This window comes from Erinaceus europaeus, chromosome 3 (genome assembly GCF_950295315.1).
Source record: "Erinaceus europaeus chromosome 3, mEriEur2.1, whole genome shotgun sequence".
In the NCBI taxonomy this organism is placed as follows: domain Eukaryota; kingdom Metazoa; phylum Chordata; class Mammalia; order Eulipotyphla; family Erinaceidae; genus Erinaceus; species Erinaceus europaeus.
In genome coordinates, this window is record NC_080164.1 from 9,544,451 (window position 1) to 9,566,567 (window position 22,117).

The 22,117-nt window shown below is 43.6% G+C and overlaps 1 protein-coding gene across 6 annotated transcripts in view; it reads right to left on the reverse strand.

Moving 5' to 3' along the window:
• WDR35 (WD repeat domain 35) overlaps nucleotides 1-22,117 on the reverse strand; it is a 71,750-nt gene that overhangs the window by 32,058 nt on the left and 17,575 nt on the right. For 3 of the 6 annotated variants that reach the window (XM_060186599.1, XM_060186598.1, XM_060186601.1), the window contains exons 5-12: nucleotides 19,920-20,057; nucleotides 17,550-17,683; nucleotides 16,320-16,485; nucleotides 16,033-16,178; nucleotides 13,685-13,810; nucleotides 9,307-9,492; nucleotides 4,074-4,106; nucleotides 3,670-3,730 (exon numbers count right to left, since the gene is read on the reverse strand). In XM_060186599.1, the coding sequence (XP_060042582.1) occupies nucleotides 3,670-3,730; nucleotides 4,074-4,106; nucleotides 9,307-9,492; nucleotides 13,685-13,810; nucleotides 16,033-16,178; nucleotides 16,320-16,485; nucleotides 17,550-17,683; nucleotides 19,920-20,057 (990 nt within the window). The remainder of the gene's footprint in view (nucleotides 1-3,669; nucleotides 3,731-4,073; nucleotides 4,107-9,306; nucleotides 9,493-13,684; nucleotides 13,811-16,032; nucleotides 16,179-16,319; nucleotides 16,486-17,549; nucleotides 17,684-19,919; nucleotides 20,058-22,117) is intronic. The other 3 variants (XM_060186600.1, XM_060186597.1, XM_060186596.1) reach the window with 3 other exon arrangements.

The following is a 22,117-nucleotide window of genomic DNA, read 5'->3' on the forward strand; positions in this document are numbered from 1 at the left end:
GGGAGCCAGAAGCCTTTCCTGTGGAGAGCAATTCACTGAGCACCACAGGGGAGGAGGAGGCTGGCAGCCTCCTTTCCTTGCTTCTCTTTGCTGGAGAAGGGTGAAATTTAACTGGCAGGATTCAAGCTTTGCCCAGATTTTTTGGACCCCATCTACTGCATCAGCAGTGTATCTGCTAAGTATTTAGTCAAGCTGATGTGAGCAACTACTAAATACAATTTTTCCTAAGAATATAAAAGCTGTTTTTTAACGCATATTTATCTACAGCTAGAAGTGATATTCATGTTCTGTTCTCTGAGACAGCCAAACCACCACAAGAGTTCATGATTAGCCTGATGAAAAGAAGAATCAGGCTTCTAAGATTCAAATCACAAACGCTTTTGCTAACTAAACGCTGTGGGCTTAGATAAATTTCTCATTCTTTCTGAACCTCAGTTCACTTATTGCAGACTGAATGGGATAATTACACCAACTTTTGGGAATTGCTGTAAGAATTCAAACAGACCATCAATATATAATACCATGCCCGGGACAGAATAAACGCTTAATAACTATTTTTAAAACCAACTCTTTATTGAATTCTTGGAATGTGTCAGACATATATTTTATATAATTACACTAGCTATAATTACATAATTATGCTATAGAAGTAATAACTCCTGGTCAGCTGAGAAGGAAACCCTCCTCATTACCCCCTCTTTAGCAGATAAAGAAAAGGAAGACTGGGGATGGTTAACTAGCTGAAGTGCACAGCAGGAAGCAGGAGAAGCTGGGGCACACACCCAATTCATCTGGCTCCCAATCTGGACTCTTAACCATTATGGCATACTGCTTCTTAGAAAGGGCTGAGAAGCCTTAGATGTGGTTGCTATTACTGATTTTAATTTTGCTTCCTATGTAAGTTTTTACACTTAAGTCACATATAACCCCGAGTCAATACAAAAAAAAAAAAAAAAACAGATATTAAATCACCATCTTCTGTTGGCATGATAGAAAAATTAATACTTTCCACACGTCACATAAACATTTGTCTTGGGTGGTCCGGGAGGTGGTACAGTGAACAAAGCAGTGGACTCTCAAGCATGAGGTCCTCAGTTCAATCCCCGGCAGCACATGTACCAGAGTGATGTCTGGTTCTTTCTCTCTCCTTCTATGTTTCTCATAAATAAATAAATAAAAACTTTAAAAAAAAAAAAACATTTGTCTTGGGAGCAAGCACCAGAGTGCTAAGTATTAGTCAGCTGAGAGTACAGAGATGGAAAGGACATGGATCTTTCACAAGCTCAAAATCTTATAGAGTAAAAAGCACTTTGGATAGGATCATACCAGCGGGATAGTGACAGGTAATGATCTTCAAAGAACAAACCGAAAAGAAGAAGAAGAAGAAGAAGAAGAAGAAGAAGAAGAAGAAGAAGAAGAAGAAGAAGAAGAAGCAGGAAGAAGCCTAACTTTATAGAGAGTCCCACAAACTAAACTTCTGTAACAACACTGACTTTAAGTTCCCATGGTCTGTCGGGGTGACAAGTAGGCAGAAGAAGAGCTGCACCTCTGTGACTGTCAGTTACATGCTCTTTCATTTATCCTTCGGTTCTCATGAGAAGTCGGCAGTGACACCTTGACAAGGAACTTCACAGGCTACGTGTGACACACAGATGTAGAGTCCTTGGCCGCAGTTGCCACCGGCCAGTGAGAGAGCAGCGGGCGAGACTACAAACCAAGTCTGGAGACGAGAAACACAGACAGCCGTGCTCTCGGCAGCTCAGCGCCTGACGGAGGTGAAGGACTTACATCCAGCTGTCCTGAAACGAGGCTGACTACTTGTGACCACGGTTACTGACCCACAGACGTACAGCAGAGGCAGCAGGATTCTGCTAGCACTCTGGCCATCAAGAAGCATGGGACACTAAAAATGTCATTAAAAAAGTTCGGGAGTCGGGCGGTAGTGCAGCGAGTTAAGTACAGGTGGTGCAAAGCGCAAGGACCAGCATAAGGATTCCAGTTCCAGCCCCCGGCTCCCCACCCACCTGCAGGGGAGTCGCTTCACAAGTGGTGAAGCAGGTCTGCAGGTGTCTGTCTTTCTCTCTCCCTCTCTGTCTTTCCCTCCTCTCTCCATTTCTCTCTGTCCTATCCAACAACGACAACAACAAAGACAACAAAAGGAAATAAATAAATAAATATTTTTTTTTAAAATGGCTGTGTTCACCTTTAAAACCTGTTTTGTATCCAATAAGTAGAAGATATTTATGTGACAAGAGTCTGAATAAGCATTTTAGAAAGGAACACTAAGATTATAAGTCTTATAAGATTATATAAGTGTACAGATAGGTAGATGGATAGACAGATATTGGATTGTTGGAATAGTCATAGCATTTTTAAAGCTTTTTTCAATATTTATTTATTTTTTTAAATTTATTTATTTATTCTTCTTTTTTCTATTTATTTATTTATCCCTTTTGTTGCCTTTGTTGTTTTGTTGTTGTTGTTATTGTTATTGATGTCATTGTTGTTGGATAGGACAGAGAAATGGAGAGAGGAGGGGAAGACAGAGAGGGGGAGAGAAAGATAGACACCTGCAGACCTGCTTCACCGCCTGTGAAGTGACTCCCCTGCAGGTGGAGAGCTGGGGTCTCGAACCGGGATCCTTATGCCAGCCCTTGCGCTTTGCACCACGTGCGCTTAACCCGCTGCGCTACTGCCCGACTCCCTCAATATTTATTTATTATAGGATAGAGAAGAGAGAAGTTGAAAGGGCAGAGGGAGATAGAGAGGGAGAGAGACAGAGAAACACCTTCAGCCCTGCTTCACAACTTATAAAGCTTTGCCCTAGCAGGTGGGGACCAGGGGCTTGAACCTGGGTCTTGGCACAGTGTAATGTGAGCGCTTAACCAGGTGCGCTACCACCTGGCCCCAGTCATGGTATGTTTGCAAAGTTAAACATAGAAAAACACATCAAAGTGTTTCCAACAACTCAGTAGATTAAGAGAGAGATAGTAGCATAGTTACCTAGGAAACAGCGAACGCAAGGCATAAAGTTGGAAAGTCTTCTATTTGTGAAAACAATGTCTGGCAATGATTTTTCATAAAATGTTTAGAATAAGATCTGGAATTCTCTCATGGTTACTTTCATAGCTGCTGAGTAGAGAGGATGATAAATTTAATGTAACAAATGTTTTCAAAAAATAAAATGTCAGGAATTTCTAAACTGCTCTATTAATAGACCAGTTCCATTAGGAAAAAAAAAATTCTGGAAAAGACAAATTCCCCTTTTACAAGCAGCTAAAGTGTTTTATGGAAGAGAGGGACTACCAAGCAGCTTATTAGTAATAAAAGTAGCTTAACGGCAGAACTCTTTGTGTAATCCATAGCTGGCTGTGTACTAATAACTATTCCTCAGTGCATGAGTTCCCATTTGAAGCAACTGATGGCAGGACAGCAGCAGTGAGAGTAAGGATTGCAGACAGTCACTTTATAACTTATTGTGACCATCACTTCTGAGAGTGAAATGGACCATTCATTACAAATGACTGTGACAATAGTCATGCACTGATCCTGGGACCAGGCAGGCCAGAAGTGTGGACTCTATTCTAATTAATGCCATTATTTGAGTTTTCAATTTATTTTACAAATAACACTCACTCTGAGAGGGAATAGGCATCAGCATTTCCTTACCAATATCGATATATTTGGGATCCAAGGGCGTGCCGATAGAGTTACAAAGAACTAGCACATACTGTGGACAGATAACAAGAGCATTAGAACCACAGTCTAAATACAGGTTAGAAAATAAAGCTTAACATAGCATGTTTATCTCCTTTTAAAGTCGCATTCACTGAGAAATAATTATAAAAGAGAGTGCAAAGAATAACAAGCAATTCCAATCTACATCACTAAAAAAAAAGGAATGTGAAATAAAATTAAACCGAGCTGACTTCTCAATATACTGAACCACTAAGGTTTTTTTTCAGACAACTGAAAAACACTACTTTTCATTATAGATACTTTTAAAAGTCCTATAACCTTTAAAACTTAGTTTGCCCTCTAATCTTATGTAAAAAGTTATCTTAATTTGTTACCATTGCCCCAAATGCTTCCATCTCGTTCTCCTCCTTTGAAGCAATACAGAAATAACATGAGAAACACAGAAAAGGTCAGTTAATTCAGAAAATACATAAATCAACTGGCAACACTGACTTGAAAACCCCACTAAGTAAAACAAACAGAGTTATCAATGATCAAGAAAAATACACGTAAAGCACATTTACATCTTATGATGACTTCATTTTGCTTCCTGTTGGGCACCTTTTCTACATGTCATACTAAGAATACTATTTCCTGATTAGAATATCAACTTCAAATAACCCACATTTTATGTATATATTATGTATTAATTATACACAGAGAGAAACAGACAGAGAGCGAGAGAGAAGGAGAGAGAAGGAGAGGGAGAGAGAGGGAGAAAGAGAGAGACACCCCAGAGCACTGCTCAGCTCTGGCTTATGGAGCTGGAGACTGAACCTGAACCTCAGAGCCTCAGGCATAGTCTTTTTGCATAGCCATTATGCCGTCTCCCCAGCCACATAAACCACATCTTTCTATACAATCTACAAATATACTTTCTCTTTTCTCAACGTCTCAAGTAAAAGTTGTTTAATTTCATAAATATAAACCAAATGATAAAAACTAAAATGTCATACTTTACTCTTCTACTATTTAAAAGAGGCTGATTTACTGCCACTAAGAGCAGATATTTGGATTTGCCTATCATTTACATATTCATAGCTTAAAGAACCAGTTTCCTAAGAGCCCCCACCCCAGCTTCCCACCTCCTGCTCCAGTGGCTTTCAGCTCCCTGAACTCTAGCTCATACTTAGCTCCACAGAGCGAAGGAGCCTGTTAACAGCTCCTTGTGACAACTCTTGTTTTGTTTCTATTTGCGTTTCCATACCCAGCAGGAATATCCAGCTCCCCCTCACCCCTCTCTCACAGGTTCCCTTCAAGAAGACCTTCCCATCCCTCCCTCCATCTGCTGCTAACTTTGTTAGATCAGAATTCAATGAGAATGGTAAGAAGGCTCAACACTAGAGGCCAACAGTTTGCATCACAGAATACCTTTACTTCTACTTCCATCAAAAATTCTGGGAGGCCAGGCGGTGGTGCACCAGGTTAAGCGCACGTAGATGGAAGCATGAAGTCCCACCAGGGGGGTCAGATGGCTTCACAAGCTGTGAAGCAGGTCTGCAGGTGTCTCTCTTTCTCTCTCTCTCTCCCCTCCCCTCTCAATTTCTCTGTCTTAACCAACAGAAGCAGTGGGTGCACAGTGCTGGCACCAAGCCCCAGCGATAACTCTGGAGGCAAAAAGGAAGGAAGGAAGGAAGGAAGGAAGGAAGGAAGGAAGGAAGGAAGGAAGGAAGGAAGGAAGGAAAGAGAGAGACTACAAAAATGACCACAATGAGGTTGCCCTAAACGACAACAACAAAACTAAAACAGAAAATTTCTGGAGCAGCCGCGACCTAGTTGACAGGCAGAGACCTGCATGAACAACACCAAGGGCTTGAACCCTGGCACCCACGTGCGGGGACTCAGGTCTCTCCCCTCCCACTCTCATGGAAATAAGGGGGTTGTTCTTGCTGAATCTGGGAAATCCAGTGAGTGCGTTATTTTGTCCATGTAAACATGTATTCATGCCTACGTCATCAAGCACAGGAAGATTGAGCTTCCTTTCAAGCACATTTTGCTTGTCCTAGAGTTACTTTCTTTTCCTCTTTCCTCTCTCTCTTTCTCTCCATCTCCATCTCTCCCCCTCTCCCTCTGCTTGAGTTCCCTATCATCCTCCAACTCGAGGCGCATCTCCAGTTCCACTTTCTTATCTCACTGCAGCCATCTTTTGGAGTCACGTGACCTGCTCTCGCTCAGTGGCCGCTGGAGAAGTGAACACGCACCAGCTGGGACCACTCCTCACCCCTGTGGTCAAGTTGTCCTGTCTCTTCCTCTTCCTGGGTTCCCTCCTCGTTTTGGTGAATCATCATATCCCACCTTCCTAAGATCCGGAATTATAAAAGGCAAACTTGTGCTGAAAACTTATTTAACAGCCCCAAAAGTCTCCATTCTGCCTCGCATTTGCCTAGTAGTTTGCTTAGTGCTATCAGGAGAGGAAACAATTTTCCTCTCTAGACCCAGGTAATGGCGCACCTGGTTGAGCACATAAGCTTCAAAGCACAAGGACCCAGGTTCCAGTCCCTGGCCCCCACCTGAGGAGGAAAATTTCACAAGTGGTGAAAAGGTGCTGCTGGCATCTCTCCGTCCTCTCCCTCTCTATCTCCCTATCTCCCTACTCCCCTCTCAATTTCTGTCTCTATCTAAACAAATCAATATATATTAAAAAAAAAAAAAAGGAAATAATTTTCCCTCAGAATGTTGGGAAAATTCCCCCAAAGCTCTGCTATTGAGAAGTCAGATGCTACTTAGGATACTTGACCCCCAAGAATCTTTTCTTCCCCAAGTGTATAGTGTTTACTTTTTCCCAACTAGGGAGAAAATATTATTAAATTTTTATTGCTGGGGCTCATACCGGCACAACTACATCACTCCTGGCTGACATCCCCCACCCCTTACACATACACACACAGGGTGAGGCATAAAGAGGAAGAGAGACACAGACAGGAGAGGCATCAAGTGCCACTCCTGAAGTCTCCCCCTTGAAAGTGTCTGTGTGGTGGCCAGGGGCTCGGATCCGGGTCCTTCTGCACGGCAGCGTGCGTGGTGCTCGACTTCATGAGGCACCTCCCGGCCCTAGGGTTTCCTTTTATCCTGGGATCCTGAAATTCTACAGCGATGTGCCTTGTTGGGGAGTCTTTTTATTCACTGAACTAAGCATTTCCGAGCCAGAAACTGGAGGGAACTCTTTTCCCCTTCAAAAGTGGCTCTTCTCCATTTTGCCTGTTTACCCTTTTTTGAAAAACTTATTTTTCAAATGCTGAACTTTTTTTTTTCAGTACTATTTTCTATTTTCATATCCTTTTGTTTCACCTTTTTTCGAGTCTTCCTTTATCGTGTCTAGTTTTTCGTTGTGATTGTCACATTTCTAATGATAAGAAACCTCTTTCTCTGTAGCGTCTTTTCCTTGACTCGTAGGTGCTTGTTTCTGAACCTCTGAACACAGTGACGATGGCGCTTCTGAAATGAGGACTCTCCTGGCTTCTCTCCTTTGTACTCTCTGCCTTATCCCAGTTCCCTCCTTTCCTGCATTATTCTTTTTCTTCTTTTGTCCTTCAAATTAGGTGGTTCCTTAAATGTCTGATAATCCTTGTCTCTTTGCTTGTAAGTTAGGAGTGTGACGCTAACAAGCTCTTTGGAATTTATTTTTCGTGAGAGAGCTTTGTTGCCTCTGGTCTTCACATGAGGACTCCCAGTATCAGAGCATTCAAAGGTCGGCTTTTTTTTTTTTTTTTTTAATACCTGACCAGGCTCTGCAGAGATCGAACACTCTTGGAACCTGATGCCTGGAAGCTCTGTGTCTCTTTGCCAGCACCCTGGAGTCCAGGTGAGAAAGAAAAAGGAGGATGACACTGAATAATACCTGTGTGATGTAACTGCCCTGTTTGCACCAAGAGCCCTCCACCCTTCACCTGCGCACGGTGCCCTCGGCAAAGGCCCTGTTTCAATCCTCTCTAGAGAGCACAGCTGTGGTCTTGCAAGGTGCCAATCACCTGCGGGCTCAGTAGAGGGAAGAGGATTGATAACAGAAGCTCATTTCTTGCTTTTTCTAATGGGTATTTATTTTTGAATTATGACAGAAACAGAAATAGGAAGAGACCTGCAGTTACTGCTGACTATAAACTAGTAATCCAAATAAAGGGGGAAAGGAAGGAAGGAAGAGAACAGAGGGAAAGACAGACCTGCAGCCTCCACTCATGGAGCTTCCTCCCTGTAGGTGGGGACTGGGGACTTGAACCAGGGTCCTCAAACATGGTAATTTTTATACTTCACCAATTAAGCCACCACCCAGCACCTTAGAAGCCCTATTTCTTCCCAATTTATTTGTGTGTGTGTGTGTGTGTGTGTGTGTGTGTGTGTGTGTGTGTGTGAGCGAGCTGATCTAAGAGAAGAATGAGTTCAAGCTGATCTCTCTCATTGATGGTAGAAGCCTTTATTCTTCATAAGCCTTTTCTGACCTCCTTTCTGAATAACCGCTGGCCTTTCCCAATCGTATTTCGGCTTTTTCCCTCTATCAGGAACCGTCGTGAATCCCCGTGTCTCTTGAGAATTCTGTGGTTGAAACAGGCTGCGGCTTTGCTATCTCTGCTCATGACCTGGGATTCAGCTTGCTTGGATCTGCTAAGGTGATTACAACTACTCCACACAGTCTCCAGCCTCCAGAAGTGTGCTGCTGTTTCTGCTCCCTTTCTGGCCCCTATCGGCTTAGGATTTTTCCACTGATATTTTTACTGTTGTTTTAATGGGTTTGGAGAGAGAACCAAGCCAAATGTAGCTGTTCCAATGCCCAGCTAAAATCTCTTTCTTTTGGAATGGAATGAAATAGTGTGGAAGACAGTCAAAGGTATTAGTAATCCTGATATAAAATCTGTACACTTCTGCAAATGTTAAAATTATTAGCATGGGGCTTTTTTTTTATGGTCATCACTTACTGTATTTATCTAATGCTATCAGACACTGATTTTTAAGCAAGATAGCCTCCAATAAAAGTGCAATTCTAGTGCTTGGGAGACAGCATAATGGCTACGCAAAAAGACTTTTCGTGCCTGAGACACTAAAGGTCCCAGGTTCAATTACCAGCACCACCATAAGCCAGAGGTGACATAAACAAACATGCGTTTATGAACATTAAAAGGTTACTCAAAATAGTAAAAATTACTTTAAAAAAACACTATGTAACTTAAGTGGCAAGTCAGATTTGTGGGAAGGGGGAAAGTAAAAGTACATATTCAGAGTGGAGTCCAGGCAGACTTGAGGGTGAATCATACACAAGTTTCAGGGGCTTGGCCAATACTTTCTGTCTAGGCCGTCCACATCATCCCGTGTGCATTCACAATAGATTCCCGTCTATTCATTTTTGCCTATAGAGTTTTGACTTGGAAGAAAATATTATAGTATTTTAAATCTATTTCAGAGACCAAAATTTTAAGACTCGAGTATGAACTGCCAATGACTTAGCTGATACGGGGGGACAGGGGACACAGACTAAGTGAAGTCACAGATTTCCAAAACAGCAGATTGACAGGGCCAACTAGCCCAGCCCTGCCAACCACCTCACCCTACATAAACTGTAAGGTATCAAGAAGTGCTTACCTGAGGATGACTCTCCTCAGCTTTTGTGGCTAAAATACAGAAATCTCCACAGGTTGTAATAGAAATGAGACTCTTCACATACTTAACGTATTTCTCGTTGTTTTTTGTATCCCAGAAGATGACGCAGTATTCTGGGCGGTCGTGTCTGGTGTAAGCATAAACCACAGTATTTGAACAATAGCCCCACTAGGAAGACAGGAAGGAGGGAAAAGAGGGAAGAGCAGAGGGGGAAGTGAGAGAGAGGACATTTAACATTAGTAAAGAAATAACATGTTATCATAGTTTCACTCTAGAAATACTGCAGATATCTGGTCTACCGCACATGTTGACAGGATAGATTGTTCAAAAATGGAGGACTGAACATTCGGCATAGTACCTTTCTTCACTAAAAATAATTTTTTTTAATTTATTTATAAAATAAATAATATTGACAAGACCAAAGGATCACACGGGGTACAATTCCACACAGTTCCCACCACCAGAGTTCCCTATCCCATCTCTTCCCTTGAAAATTTTCCTATTCTCTCTCTCTCTCTCTCTGAGAGCACGGACCCAGGATCATTACAGGGTGCAGAAGGTGGAAAGTCTGGCTCCTGTAGTTGCTTCTCTGCTGAACATGGGTGTTGGCATCGTTAAGCATAAGAATGATATCTACAGGACAAAAGTTAATGCATAAATAAATTCAAGTTTAGTTGTAAGATTTAGGCTTCAGAGATGAACATTTTAGATGTACCAGTAGTCTGTAACAGATGCTTGACAAGACAGCAGGAAGACTCCTATGTTGAAAGGTTCAACTCTGGGTCCCCAAATCAACCTCAAAACAGCTGTTTTCAATTTGCGTGATTAACCCGCTGTGCTACCGCCCGCACCTGTTGTTTTCAATGTGTAACAGCCAAAACCTGGAAGCAACCCAGGTGTCCAACAACAGATGAGTGGCTGAGCAAGTTGTGTTTTGTATACACAATGGAACACTACTCAGCTATTAAAAATGATGAATTCACCTTCTTCATCTCATCTTGGATGGAGCTTGAAGGAATCATGTGAAGTGAGATAGGTCAGAAAGAGAAGGATGAATAGGGGGTGATCCTCACTCGTGGACACAAGTTGAGAAAGAACAGAAAGGGAAACAAAGCAAAATTTCAACTGGGTTTGGAGTAATGCACCAAGGTAAGAGACTGGGGTGGGGTGTAGATTTTCAGGTCCACTATAGGCTGGTGGGGTGATGGGAACAGTGCTACACTATACTCCTATTAACTTATAATCTTATTAAGTCAAGATTTATTGAATATGTCGGGGGGGGGAAGTCACTTTGCTTTTCTCATAGTTTATCATCGAATAATGTCCTGTTTAATTATAACAAACACCCCCACACACACCTAGCATCTTCCCTGAGCCAGCCATTTGTAACCACTCTGTGAATACACAGACAATGGAGCTGACATACCTTGGCTATGCCCCAACATTTTATATGCAATTTGAAGTAGAGCAAAATCCACTGTGGACATGGCTAGGGCTATAGTGACCGTGTTTACGGTTCAAAACTAAGCCATGTTGGTTTGGGGGCCAAGATTATCTTTAAATAAATACTCAACTTAAAATAAATCTCAATTTCTGAAAAAGCTGCAAGGGAGTGTGCCACCCCTTCCTCTCTTCGCCCAAGCACGCATGCTGCTGCGTCATCACCACCTTCCTGCTGCCATAATACTTGTCCCGACTAAGAGGTCAGTGTCGTATGCTTTACATTGGTTTGTTCTAGCCCTCCCCCGCCAAGAGAATTGGATCAGTCCTGTTAATTTCGCGGGCCTGCTTGGCCTGGCCCCAAGGAACCCCGAGAGAGGGTTCCTGAGTCCAAGAGTTCCTGAGTTCCTGAGTTCGAGAGTTTCAGGGTTACAGAGTAAGAGAGAGTTCCAGTGTGCCAGAGTTTCAGAGGGTTCCCCAGTACGAGAGTTCCAGAGTTGGAGAGTTCCCGAGTTACAGAGTAAGAGGGAGTGCTTGTGCCACCGCAAAGAGACAGCAGAGTTCTGTTTGGTGATTAGTTTGTCTTAGTTTGTGAATCGTTGTTCCTGAATAAAGAAATACAGCTTCCCTGCCCAGCCGTTGTCTCCGCGTCTCTGTTACCCGCCCGTGAAGCTAGCCCGCCCGGCAAGAGCCTTCCGAAATTTTAACAACAGGTCAGCACTGAGACACTTCTGTGGGTGTCATTTGGTTGTCCTCAGTGCCCCTCTGTATCCCAGAATTCCAGGTGGGGTCCGCTGTCCTCGGTCACCCTGTCTCCTCCTAGGGGTTCTCTGCACTGTGACAGCTTCTCAGTCTTTCCAAGGTTCTGACGGTGATCTTGTTGGTTTTGAGTTCTGTTCAGGTTTCTCTAGACTGTCCCTTGACTTGCATTTGTCTGGTATTTTTCTCACTCTTGGACTGGAATCCTCCGTTTTCAGGAAGACCACTGCAGTGAGGAGGTGTCTGTGCAGCAGCACTGATGAGGTGAAGCCCGACCATCTGACAAGGCAGTGTTGGCCAGGGCTGCTCTCTATACACTCCCATCGTTATTGTTATTATTAGCTTTATTATTATCATTTAGGTCAGATACTAAGACGATTATGTGGGAAGGGGGATAACCTGTGGTTTTGCTGCTCGAAACTGAGTCCTCATGCGTGGTAGCTTGTGTGCTCAAGCAGGTGCCCCACACTCAGGCCCTCTGAACACTTTCCTTTTCTTTATTGCCACCTGGCTTATCGCCGGGGCTCAGTGTTAGCACTGTGAATCCACCGCTCTGGACAGCCATTTCTTTTTCCTTTTTTTTTTTTTTTATTCTATTCTATTTGATAGGACAGAGAGAAACAGAGAGGAAGAGAAAAAGAGAGACACCTACAGACCTGCTTCACCACTTCACCAAGCATCCTTGGTGCAGGTGGGGACCAGGGCTTGGACCCGGGGCCTCACACATGATGAGATGTGTGCTTAGCCAGATGCGCCACACCTGCCCCGTCTTTCTTTCCTTCCCCTTTCTGTTCTCTAGTTCTGAGAAGTGAGTTACTAAATGTAGCCCACACTCGAACTACAGGAGGAGGGGTCCACACCCCACCTCTTGGAGGGGCTGGTATCTCTATCAGTCAGAATATCTCTGCAGAGCTGGGTTTCATGGTCCGTATTCGACTCTGTCAGTTTGTCCTCCAGAACGCTGACTTTGTAGTCTGTCACACGTGGCTGTGACATGAGTTTGCTGCCGGACTGCTCCAGTTCTGGAGCTCTTTCAGGCTGCCCCCTGCCCCCTTGGCAGGCCCCCATCATTTAGCTTGAAGAGAGAGTGTTCCCTTTCCTTCCGGCTCTGTAAGGTGGCCCGGGCTGACCTGGTGCTTCCCCACCCTAATCCGAAAATCAGTCATTGCTCCAAGGTTTGTTGTTCTTCAAAAGCTAAATATATCAGTGTTCTGTGGGTTTTTTCCATAAAAAATATTACGAGTCTAAAAATCATTCCCATGCATTGGAGCTTATTTGAGATCAAATGTTAAGTTTTTTATTTTTTAGGTGTGCAAATCTTATTTCAGAGAAGTGAGGCAGAGTGTGTGCAGGAATAAATGTTAAATTTAAGGTCACATGTGACTAGCTGCGTTTGCTCTCCTGCTCTATCCTCTGCCCTCCTCTGCCCTGCTCTGTGGCAACAGTGGCCTTCCAGAACCCCAACAATGGCCTTCCAGAACCCCAATAGTAGCCTTCCAGAACCCCGTCGCCTCCATGAAGGCTGGTGCCCAGGCTGCCCTGCCGTCTGCTTTCCAGGTGAGTGTGGCCAACGGACACCAGCAGGTCGCCGTGGGTTCAAGACTATAACCCTCCAATCCCTCTCTACCTAAGCGGCTGGAACCAGCTGCAGTGAGTGTCAGGGCTGCTACAGTGAGTGACCCCCTTTTGCACAGCCACAGATCTGAGTCCAGGAACAACACTCCTTGTCCTGGCCTGTGCCTCCCGACCCCTGGGTGTCTGCTTCACCATTCCTTGCTGGAGCCCCCTTACTTCTGCCCAAATCTGTCTCCTGCAGAATGCCCTGTTACACGAGGACTTTCCCCAGTCATGCGTGATAGTCTAGAAAAGCTTACTAGTCCCAAGATCTTCATATTTAAAAAGTCTTTCACTGGTTTCTAAGACAGAACAACTATGAAAATGTGCACTGTGACACGATAGTTTAAGCTATAATAAAATTATCAGGGGGGAGGGGATGGGATATGGAGATCTGGTGGTGGGGATTGTGTGGAGTTGCACCCCTCTTATCCTATGGTTTTGTCAATGTTTCCTTTTTATAAATAAATTTTAAAAATAAATAAAATTAAAATTACTTCATTAAAAAAAAACTGCTTTGTTTTTTGACACTGTTCATAATACTCACCTTATAGTCAGGTCGAATGTTTGCAAAATATATAAAAGAATCAACAGCCAGTGCAATTTTCAGTCCACCTCCTTCCCAAGATAATGCAGACAAATGCTTTTCGGGAACTTTCAAAGTGCCTAGATGCTGGAGAAAAAAACAAAAACTGATCATACTTAACTCTAAGTATCACAGTAAATGAAATGCAAATGACCACCAATCACTTCACTGGAATCAAGAGTTTTGAACATTATTTTTTTACTGTTGTAGTTACTATTGTTGTTACTGTTGTCATCATTGTTGGATAGGACAGACAGAAATAGAGAGAGGAGGGGAAGACAGAGGAGGAGAGAAAGACACCTGCAAACCTGCTTCACCACCTGTGAAGCAACTCCCCCGCAGGTGGGGAGCCAGGGGCTTGAGCCAGGCTCATTACACCAATCCTTGCATTTTGTGCCATCTGCACTTAACTCGCTGCGCTACTGCCCGACTCCCCCTGAACATTATTTTTTAAAAGGCTATTACACATCTCAAAATCATTTTCCTTAAACTACATGGTGAAAGAAAGAGGAGAAATTTGCCAACTACAATCCAAGAATTCAGCGTCAAGTTACATCAGATCTATGATGCCAGATCTAAATACGCCATCTTTACTTTTCTGTACAAACCCAAAGTTGGACAAAATTTGATTAAACAAATCAAAATATTTCTAGTTGAAGTAAGATAACTCTTATTGACTGCATCCCGATTTTAATTGCAAAAAAAATTTTAAGGAGTGTGCACTTAGAATCAGAGGATTGTTTTATTAAAGCATCTCAGCCTTTCAGTCTCGCCTCTGGCCTTCAACAGCCAGCAAGCACCGGACCCCACTTCTTTCAGTCCTTTCTAAGCTCCACCACATCTGTCTCCTTTCATGAATGAATCATGGAAACAGTCACCTCCTTACATCCATTTCCTCATTCAATATATATATATATATATATATATATATATATATATATATATAGAGAGAGAGAGAGAGAGAGAGAGAGAGAGAGAGGAGAGAGAGATTGAGAGAGAGAGAGAGAGATACTAGATTATCACTCTGGCATGTGCCGAGCGTGAGATCAAACTCAGGCCCTCGCGCTTATAAGGCAAGAATTCTACCCGTATGTCACCTCCCAGGCCACACCAACACCACCTTCTCTGGCAGAAGAAACAACGCCTTTTCCCACTTGGTCCAAGACTGCACTCTTTGGCTCAGTGACCCATAGCCAGGCATGACTACTGTGTTCTCACTCAAGAGGAAGAAACTGCATACGACATGCAACTGGCCCATATCACACCTCCTCTGCCTGACGTCGTCCTTGCCCTTTTCCCTGCATCTCAACTTAACTCCTGCTTGTCCTCCTGGGGCACCTCCACCCCTCCTCCAAGACAGAACTCAGCAGTTTGCTCAATGATTTGCACCTTCTTCCTGCCTCCTCTGGCTCCAGAGAGTTTGACAGCAGACTACCTGAGAGCACTATTATCATATCGCAGTGGTTTCCTTACCCCTGAATGGTAGACAGGTACTCAATAAATATTCATTAATAAAATAAAAGGACCAGGCGGTGGCACTCCCAACAGACTGCACACATTACCATGCAGGAGAACCAGGGTTCAAACCCCGGATCCCCACCTGCAGGAGGGAAGTTTTATGGGTGGTAAAATAGTGCTGAGGCTGTCTTCCCCTCACTCACCTATCAAAGAAAAACGGGGTTGGCGGGGCAGATGGGGGCTCACCTGGTTAAGAGCCCATGTTACAATGCTCAAGGACCTGGGTTGTATTGTTATATGGAAAACTGGAAAATGTTATGCATGTACAAACTACTGTATTTACTGTCGAATGTAAAACATTAACTCCCCAACAAAGAAATTAAAAAAAAAAATGAATCCAAGACACACACGTGGTAGCTCACTGTTCTTGCTGGAAACGGCCCCCAGGGGGAAGCAGGACAAGCCGATACCTTCTCCCCACCCCTCCACCCCCCTGCTGCTTCCTCGATGCAGGGTTAAGTGGGAAGAAGGTACAGTCCTGATTGTTTTTAAAGGCTTTTTAAAAAATGTTCCTAATGTTTATTTATTCCCTTTTGGTTGCCCTTGTTTTATTGTTGTAGGTATTATTGTTGTTGGATAGGACAGAGAGAAATGGAGAGAGGAGGGAAAGACAGAGAGGGGGAAAGAAAGACAGACACCTGCAGACCTGCTTCACCGCCTGTGAAGCGACTCCCCTGCAGCTGTGGAGCTGGGGGCTCGAACCGGGATCCTTCCGCTGGTCCTTGCGCTTTGCGCCACCTGCGCTTAACCTACGGCGCTACCGCCCGACTCCCCAGTCTTGATTCTTTTACCTCGCCAAACGGAGTGTAGAACTGCACGATATTCACGTCTTTCTCCTGCCCGATGGTCTTCTGTGAGCCCGCCACCGCCAGCACGCTGCCCGTGGGGTTCCACTGGATGCTCACCACGTTCATGCCAGAGTCGATCAAGACGGGGTCTAGTCAAAGGGCGGAAGCAGGGGCATTATGTCAAGATCCTACAACTAGACAGCTTTCTCGTCTGTACCAAAATTCTAATGTTTTTTTTTTGTTTTGTTTTGTTTTTCCACACTGAATAAAAGGAAAGACAAATGACATACTCTGGTCATTCTCATGTCTCATTATTTGGCATCTCCCGTTGTCGAAACAAATGGCAAGGCACGGGCAGTCTGGCTCCACGTAGCCCTCTGTGCCGTGGTACCAGTGGATCCCCGCGATGCTGATGGCGCCAGTGGCGTTCACTAAGCAGTTCAGCTTCATCTTCATCTGTGGAAAGTCAGTGAGGTTAGTACTTTCCATTTAAAAACGGGTTTGAGTGTGAGCCGAGGAGTTCGGAAGAGCTCTAAAAATAGAATGTCAAAACCTCATTGCAACCAAGGAAACAAAGTCAAATCTGAAGAAAGAAAAATCTAAAAAAAAAAAAAAAAACTCAACTAAAATAAATCTGATTTCAGCGGAGAAGCAGCTCAGCAGGTAGAGCGCAGGACTTGTAAGTACAATGCACTGGGTTCAGTCCCCAGCCCTGGACAGACCTGAGCATTGCTCTGTGGTCCGTCTCATAAGGGTGGATGGATCTGCGTTTGGAGACAAACTCCAACACATGCTGATTTAATTGTATCAGAGTTTTGTTTTCAATTACCTGGCCTGAAGCTACTCTCTCTTGCTCAAGTCTCCCATTCCTTATACAAACAACCTGGAGTGGCTTCCCACAGAAATATCTCTGGTAACAGACGTCAGGTTTGGCTCTGGGGACACAAAGATTAAATAGCCCATCGTTCTACTCACTGTCATGAAGCTTCAATATGCTGAAAACTTGCTCTTTCCAGATACCAGAAAAATCAGAACTAAAACCTTTAATATGTATGTCACATCAATTTGCCTTAAAATAACCCAGAAGCGGGGGTCGGGCGGTAGCTCAGCGGGTTAAGCGCAAGGACCAGCATCAGGATTCCGGTTCGAGCCCCCGGCTCCCCACCTGCAGGGGAGTCGCTTCACAGGCGGTGAAGCAGGTCTGCAGGTGTCTGTCTTTCTCTCCCCCTCTGTCTTCCCCTCTTCTCTCCATTTCTCTCTGTCCTATCCAACGACGATGACATCAGTAACAACAACAATAATAACTACGACAATAAAACAACAAGGGCAACAAAACGGAAAATAAATAAAATTTTTAAAAAATTAACCCAGAAGCTTTTTAACTAAAAAATAATAATAATTTTAGGTATATGGGGGGGAAAATCTGAAATGAAGAGATTCTTGATCATATAACTAATCCTAGTCAACGGGTTTGTGCACGTGAACTACACAGAGAGCTAAAGGACAGAGGATTTACTTACTATAAAGTTCCCTTGGTTATCATAAATATGTATTTCGCCGTTTGCCATTCCAAAAAGTAAGATTTTACTGTCGGAAGACCACGCCACGTGGCATAGCTGGATACCCTTCAAGTCTTTTCCCCAAATACGGTTTCCTAAAGCAAAAGGTAGAACATAACCAGCGCATTAGAAGCTCAAGGTCATAAGGTCAGAGAGATACCCGCTGGGTGGAACACACGCCCTGACATGTACACTGCCTGGGTTTCAGTCCCCAGCACCCCAAGGTGGGGGGAGCCAACAGCCTCAGAGGAAGCTTGGGGGTTGTGGTGTCTCTCCCCCCCCTCTGTCTCTTATCTATTTAAATGAAAAAGATTCTTCTCATTTTCTCTTTCACATAAACTTGTCTCTCTAGAGCCTTTCCTCAAGCATTCAAATGGACTCAGATGTATGTGTCTTTAAAACCCCCACCTCAAAGTAAAAGAAAGCAAAATCAAATAAAAAGTATGTCCCACAATCGTCAGGTGAGTTATAGTTTGCACCTAATTGCCACCATTCCTTGCCCAGCCAAACTTGAGAGTTCTCTTCACGTATACACTCTGCCCACTCTGAACACCCACGTAACCCTCAATACAGCCCAGTCAGTCTGCTTTCTGCCCCCAGCCCCACTGATCCCACCGTCCGGGAAGTTCCCAATGGCCTGTGGCTAAGTCCAGTAAGTGCTTTCTTTCCTTACTTTCATTCATTCATTCATTCTGTCTTTTTTTGTGACTGTGCCTTCCTTCTGGGTTTCTGTGAGCTCACAAACTCCTTAATCTCTTTTCAGTATACACTGGGATTTTCTTCTCTGCAGAGTCCTTAAATGTTGCTAGCTTTTTTTGTTGTTTAAGTGATCACTGGGGTTTCCCAGCTCTGAGCCAACTTTTTCAGAAAGTAAGACGGAGAGAGACAGGAGAGAAAGATACCACAGCACCAAAGTTTCCTCCAGTACAGTGGGGCCAGGCTCAAAGCTGCTCCGTGCAGTTGGCAAAGCAGGAACACGACCTGGGTGAGCTATGTTGTACAATGTGGCTGGTTAACAGTGATTTGCTTTGCTTGCTTTGTAGTTCTGTTCTCAGTTCTGACACCATCTTCCCAGACAGTATGTCTAGTCCACCCCCATGTCAGCTATCAAGCTCAGGCAAAGATTACTAAGATAAAGGCTCCTAGGAACATACTTAAAATAGACTTCCTAGCCTCCTTCCACCCTAAGGTCCCTAATTTCATCTGCTCTGTCCCTGCTATACTGTTCCTGTTTATTAAACATTTTGTCCTGTTTTCCATCTTACTGCATCTTCAGCCACCAAGGTGCAGATGCTACTAGGATTCCATCCTGACCTCCCTGGGCAGACGGTCTCACCAATGTGTCCTGGAACCTCATCTCTTCAGAGCCCTGCCCACAGGAAAGACAGAAGCAGGCTAGGGGTGTGAATAGACATGCCAACTCCCATGTCCAGCCGGGAAACAATTACAGAAGCCAGAACTCCCACCTTTTGCTCCCTACGAAGAATTTTGGTTCGTACTACCAGAGGCGTAAATGATAGTGGAAGTGAACCAGAGGGCTCTGTAGCCAAGAGTGTGTCACTAGGACCTTGTTTTTGTACCAGCAATGAAAGGGAACCTCTGGAAAACACCAGAGGAAGCCAGGCATAGTTTCGCTTACCTGAGAGAGAAGAGAAAAAAAGGAAAGACACTTGCAAGTAGTAATAGGTGTAGGGGTGACTTAGAAAGAAAGTGAAGGCAGGACTATCGGAAAAACAGGGGCGGGGAAGAAATATACAGATATATATGGTAGTTACAGAATTCCTTAGGACACAGTTTCCAGTGGAGGCGATGGGACACAGAACTCCGGTGGTGAGAACTTGAGAACTGCATGGAATTTTACCCGTTATCTTACAATTCTGTAAATCAATATTAAATCGCTAATAAAAAAATAAGATAAAAATACTAAATACATAAGTAAAATAATAAAAGGCAGGTTTTAAGGCTATAAAACACACTTAATAATGACACGTTTAGCTCTCTTATAAACTGACCAGAGACTGGCATAATTCTATCACCTCCTGAAGCAAGAGCTACACATTTCCAGTCTTCTAAGTGTGAGATAAGCCATGTAATCAGGTAGACAGAGTTACAGGAAGGCCGGCAGCTCAGCTGTTTTTCGGGGTCGTTACAGACAAATGTTTAGAGCTTTCACTTGAACATATTTAAAAATAAGGTGACCCTTGAATGTTATGCAATTGTACATCATCTACTTTTTGAGGCTGCTGCCGCCAGGCCACTGTGGGCTACTAAGTGATCATCAAGCTCGGCATCTGGCATCTGGCAGTCTGGATCCGCTAGTCCTGCCCGCACCCTCATTACCATCCACGGAGCCGACTATCACCGCACCGTCTTCGTACACAATGCAGATCTTCTGGCCGTCAGCATTCCAGCTCATGCTGCGGACTACTGATTTGTTCCTGTTGTTGATCATCTCCTCATACCACGAGCCTGTTTTGTCAATTAGAGTAAGCGAAATACAAGTCAGACTGCCACAGCTAACTACGTGGCACCCTCCATAAATACACTGTGGGGAAAATGACTGCATCACAGTTTGCTACCAGCTACGGCTTTGAACAGTAAGACCACCAAACCCAACACAAACACAGAAGTTAAAGGAAGGACACTCAGAAAAAAGGGACTTAAAAAAGGAAGAGAAGGCAAGGACCACGAGGGAAAAACTGTGCAGACAGACATAAGTAGAGACAGACAGACATAGCTATCATAGTCAGCCCATATCTCCGACCTTGGTAGAACCACTGCAGTTCCCAATGGAGGGAACAGGGACACAGAACTCTAGGGGTGGGAATGGTTTGGAATTGTACCCGTTATCTTATGATTTTTATAAATCAATATGAAATCACTAATAAGTTGTTTTTAAAAAGTTAACTAAGACCTTGACTACTAATTTCATTAATAGATGCCATCGCCTCCTTTCTCTCCTTCTGTCACTTTCTTCCCTTTTTTCTTTCTTACTTTCAATGAAAAAATAAAAATTCATTTGCCTTTGCAAAGCTAGAACTATATTTTTTTTTTCTCAAAGTCTAACTTTTCCCTGTTTGTGTGCATGTGAGATAGTAACCAAGGATTAGAGAGGGTAACCACTATAGCCTGAGGCGTCACATAAGACATCATTAAGTCTAGGTTTACTCGGTCAGAGCATGCGACGTAAAGACACTAAATCTGCTTCCAAAAATTTTTTAATTGGATCACATTAGTGACACTGCATCATTAATTCTAAATAGGAAAATATTCCTGCACATAGTTATTGGATTGAGAGGTAACTTTTCTCACAGTAAAACCACATGTGAGACAACTTACAGCACTGGTTTTTGTTTGTTTGTTTGTTGTTTTGTTTTGTTTAGGTTTGGTTTGGTTTTTCAAGATGTTACTACACCCTGGTATTAAGAGCTCTGGTCTACAGCCAAAGAAATGGACTTAGAACCTGGAATAAAGGCCTGAGCAGGGGTTTTCTACATCCAGTGATAAGGCCCAAAGAAAGAAAAACAAAACCAAAGCAACGATTGCTACCTCAACATGCTTCACCTCAGAATGTATCCAGAGACTTCACGTGTGGAATGACAACCCTTCAGCTTCATTACTCGGGTGAGACCTTTCCTTTAATAGTACACTCTAATTTCATCTCAGGTAGTTCACTTTCTAACAAAGTCCCATAACCTAGATATACACCAGTTTCTGTGAGAGAGAGCTTATGTGCACACGTATCCATAAACTACTGCAAAATATATACCTGAAAGCAGGACTACACTAGAGTTTGCAGTGAGTACCTCCCTAACACTTCCTCTCCACTATTCCAAGCTTGGGATCCATGATTGCTCAACAAATTGTTTGGCTTCATATGTTAACTCTCTTTTCAATCACCAGGTTCCAGATGCCACCAGGATGCTGGCTAGGCTTCCCTGGATTGAAGACCCCACCAATATGTCCTGGAGCTCAGCTTCCCCAGAGTCACACCCTACTAGGGAAAGAGAGAGGCAGACTGGGGGTATGGACTGACCAGTCAACGCCCATGTTCAGCGGGGAAGCAATTACAGAAGCCAGACCTTCTACCTTCTGCAACCCTCAACGACCCTGGGTCCATGCTCCCAGAGGGATAGAGAATGGGAAAGCTACCATGGGAGGGGGTGGGTTATGGGGATTGGGTGTTGGGAATTGTGTGGAGTTGTACTCCTCCTACCTTATGCTTTTGTTCACTAATCCTTTCTTAAATAAAAAATTAAAAAAAAAAAAGAAAAACAAAAGATAAGAAACCTATCTTGGGAAAAGATCAAGTTTATTCCAACTTCCTGTGTTTTCACATTCTACTCCCAACACACACATGAACATTTTTAATAAGTTCATATACTACAGCATACTTTATGAAGAATTTTTAAAAATATTTATTTATTTATTCCCTTTTGCTGCCCTTGTTGTTTTATTGTTGTAGTTATTATTGTTGTAGTTATTGTTGATGTCGTTGCTGTTGGATAGGACAGAGAGAAATGGAAAGA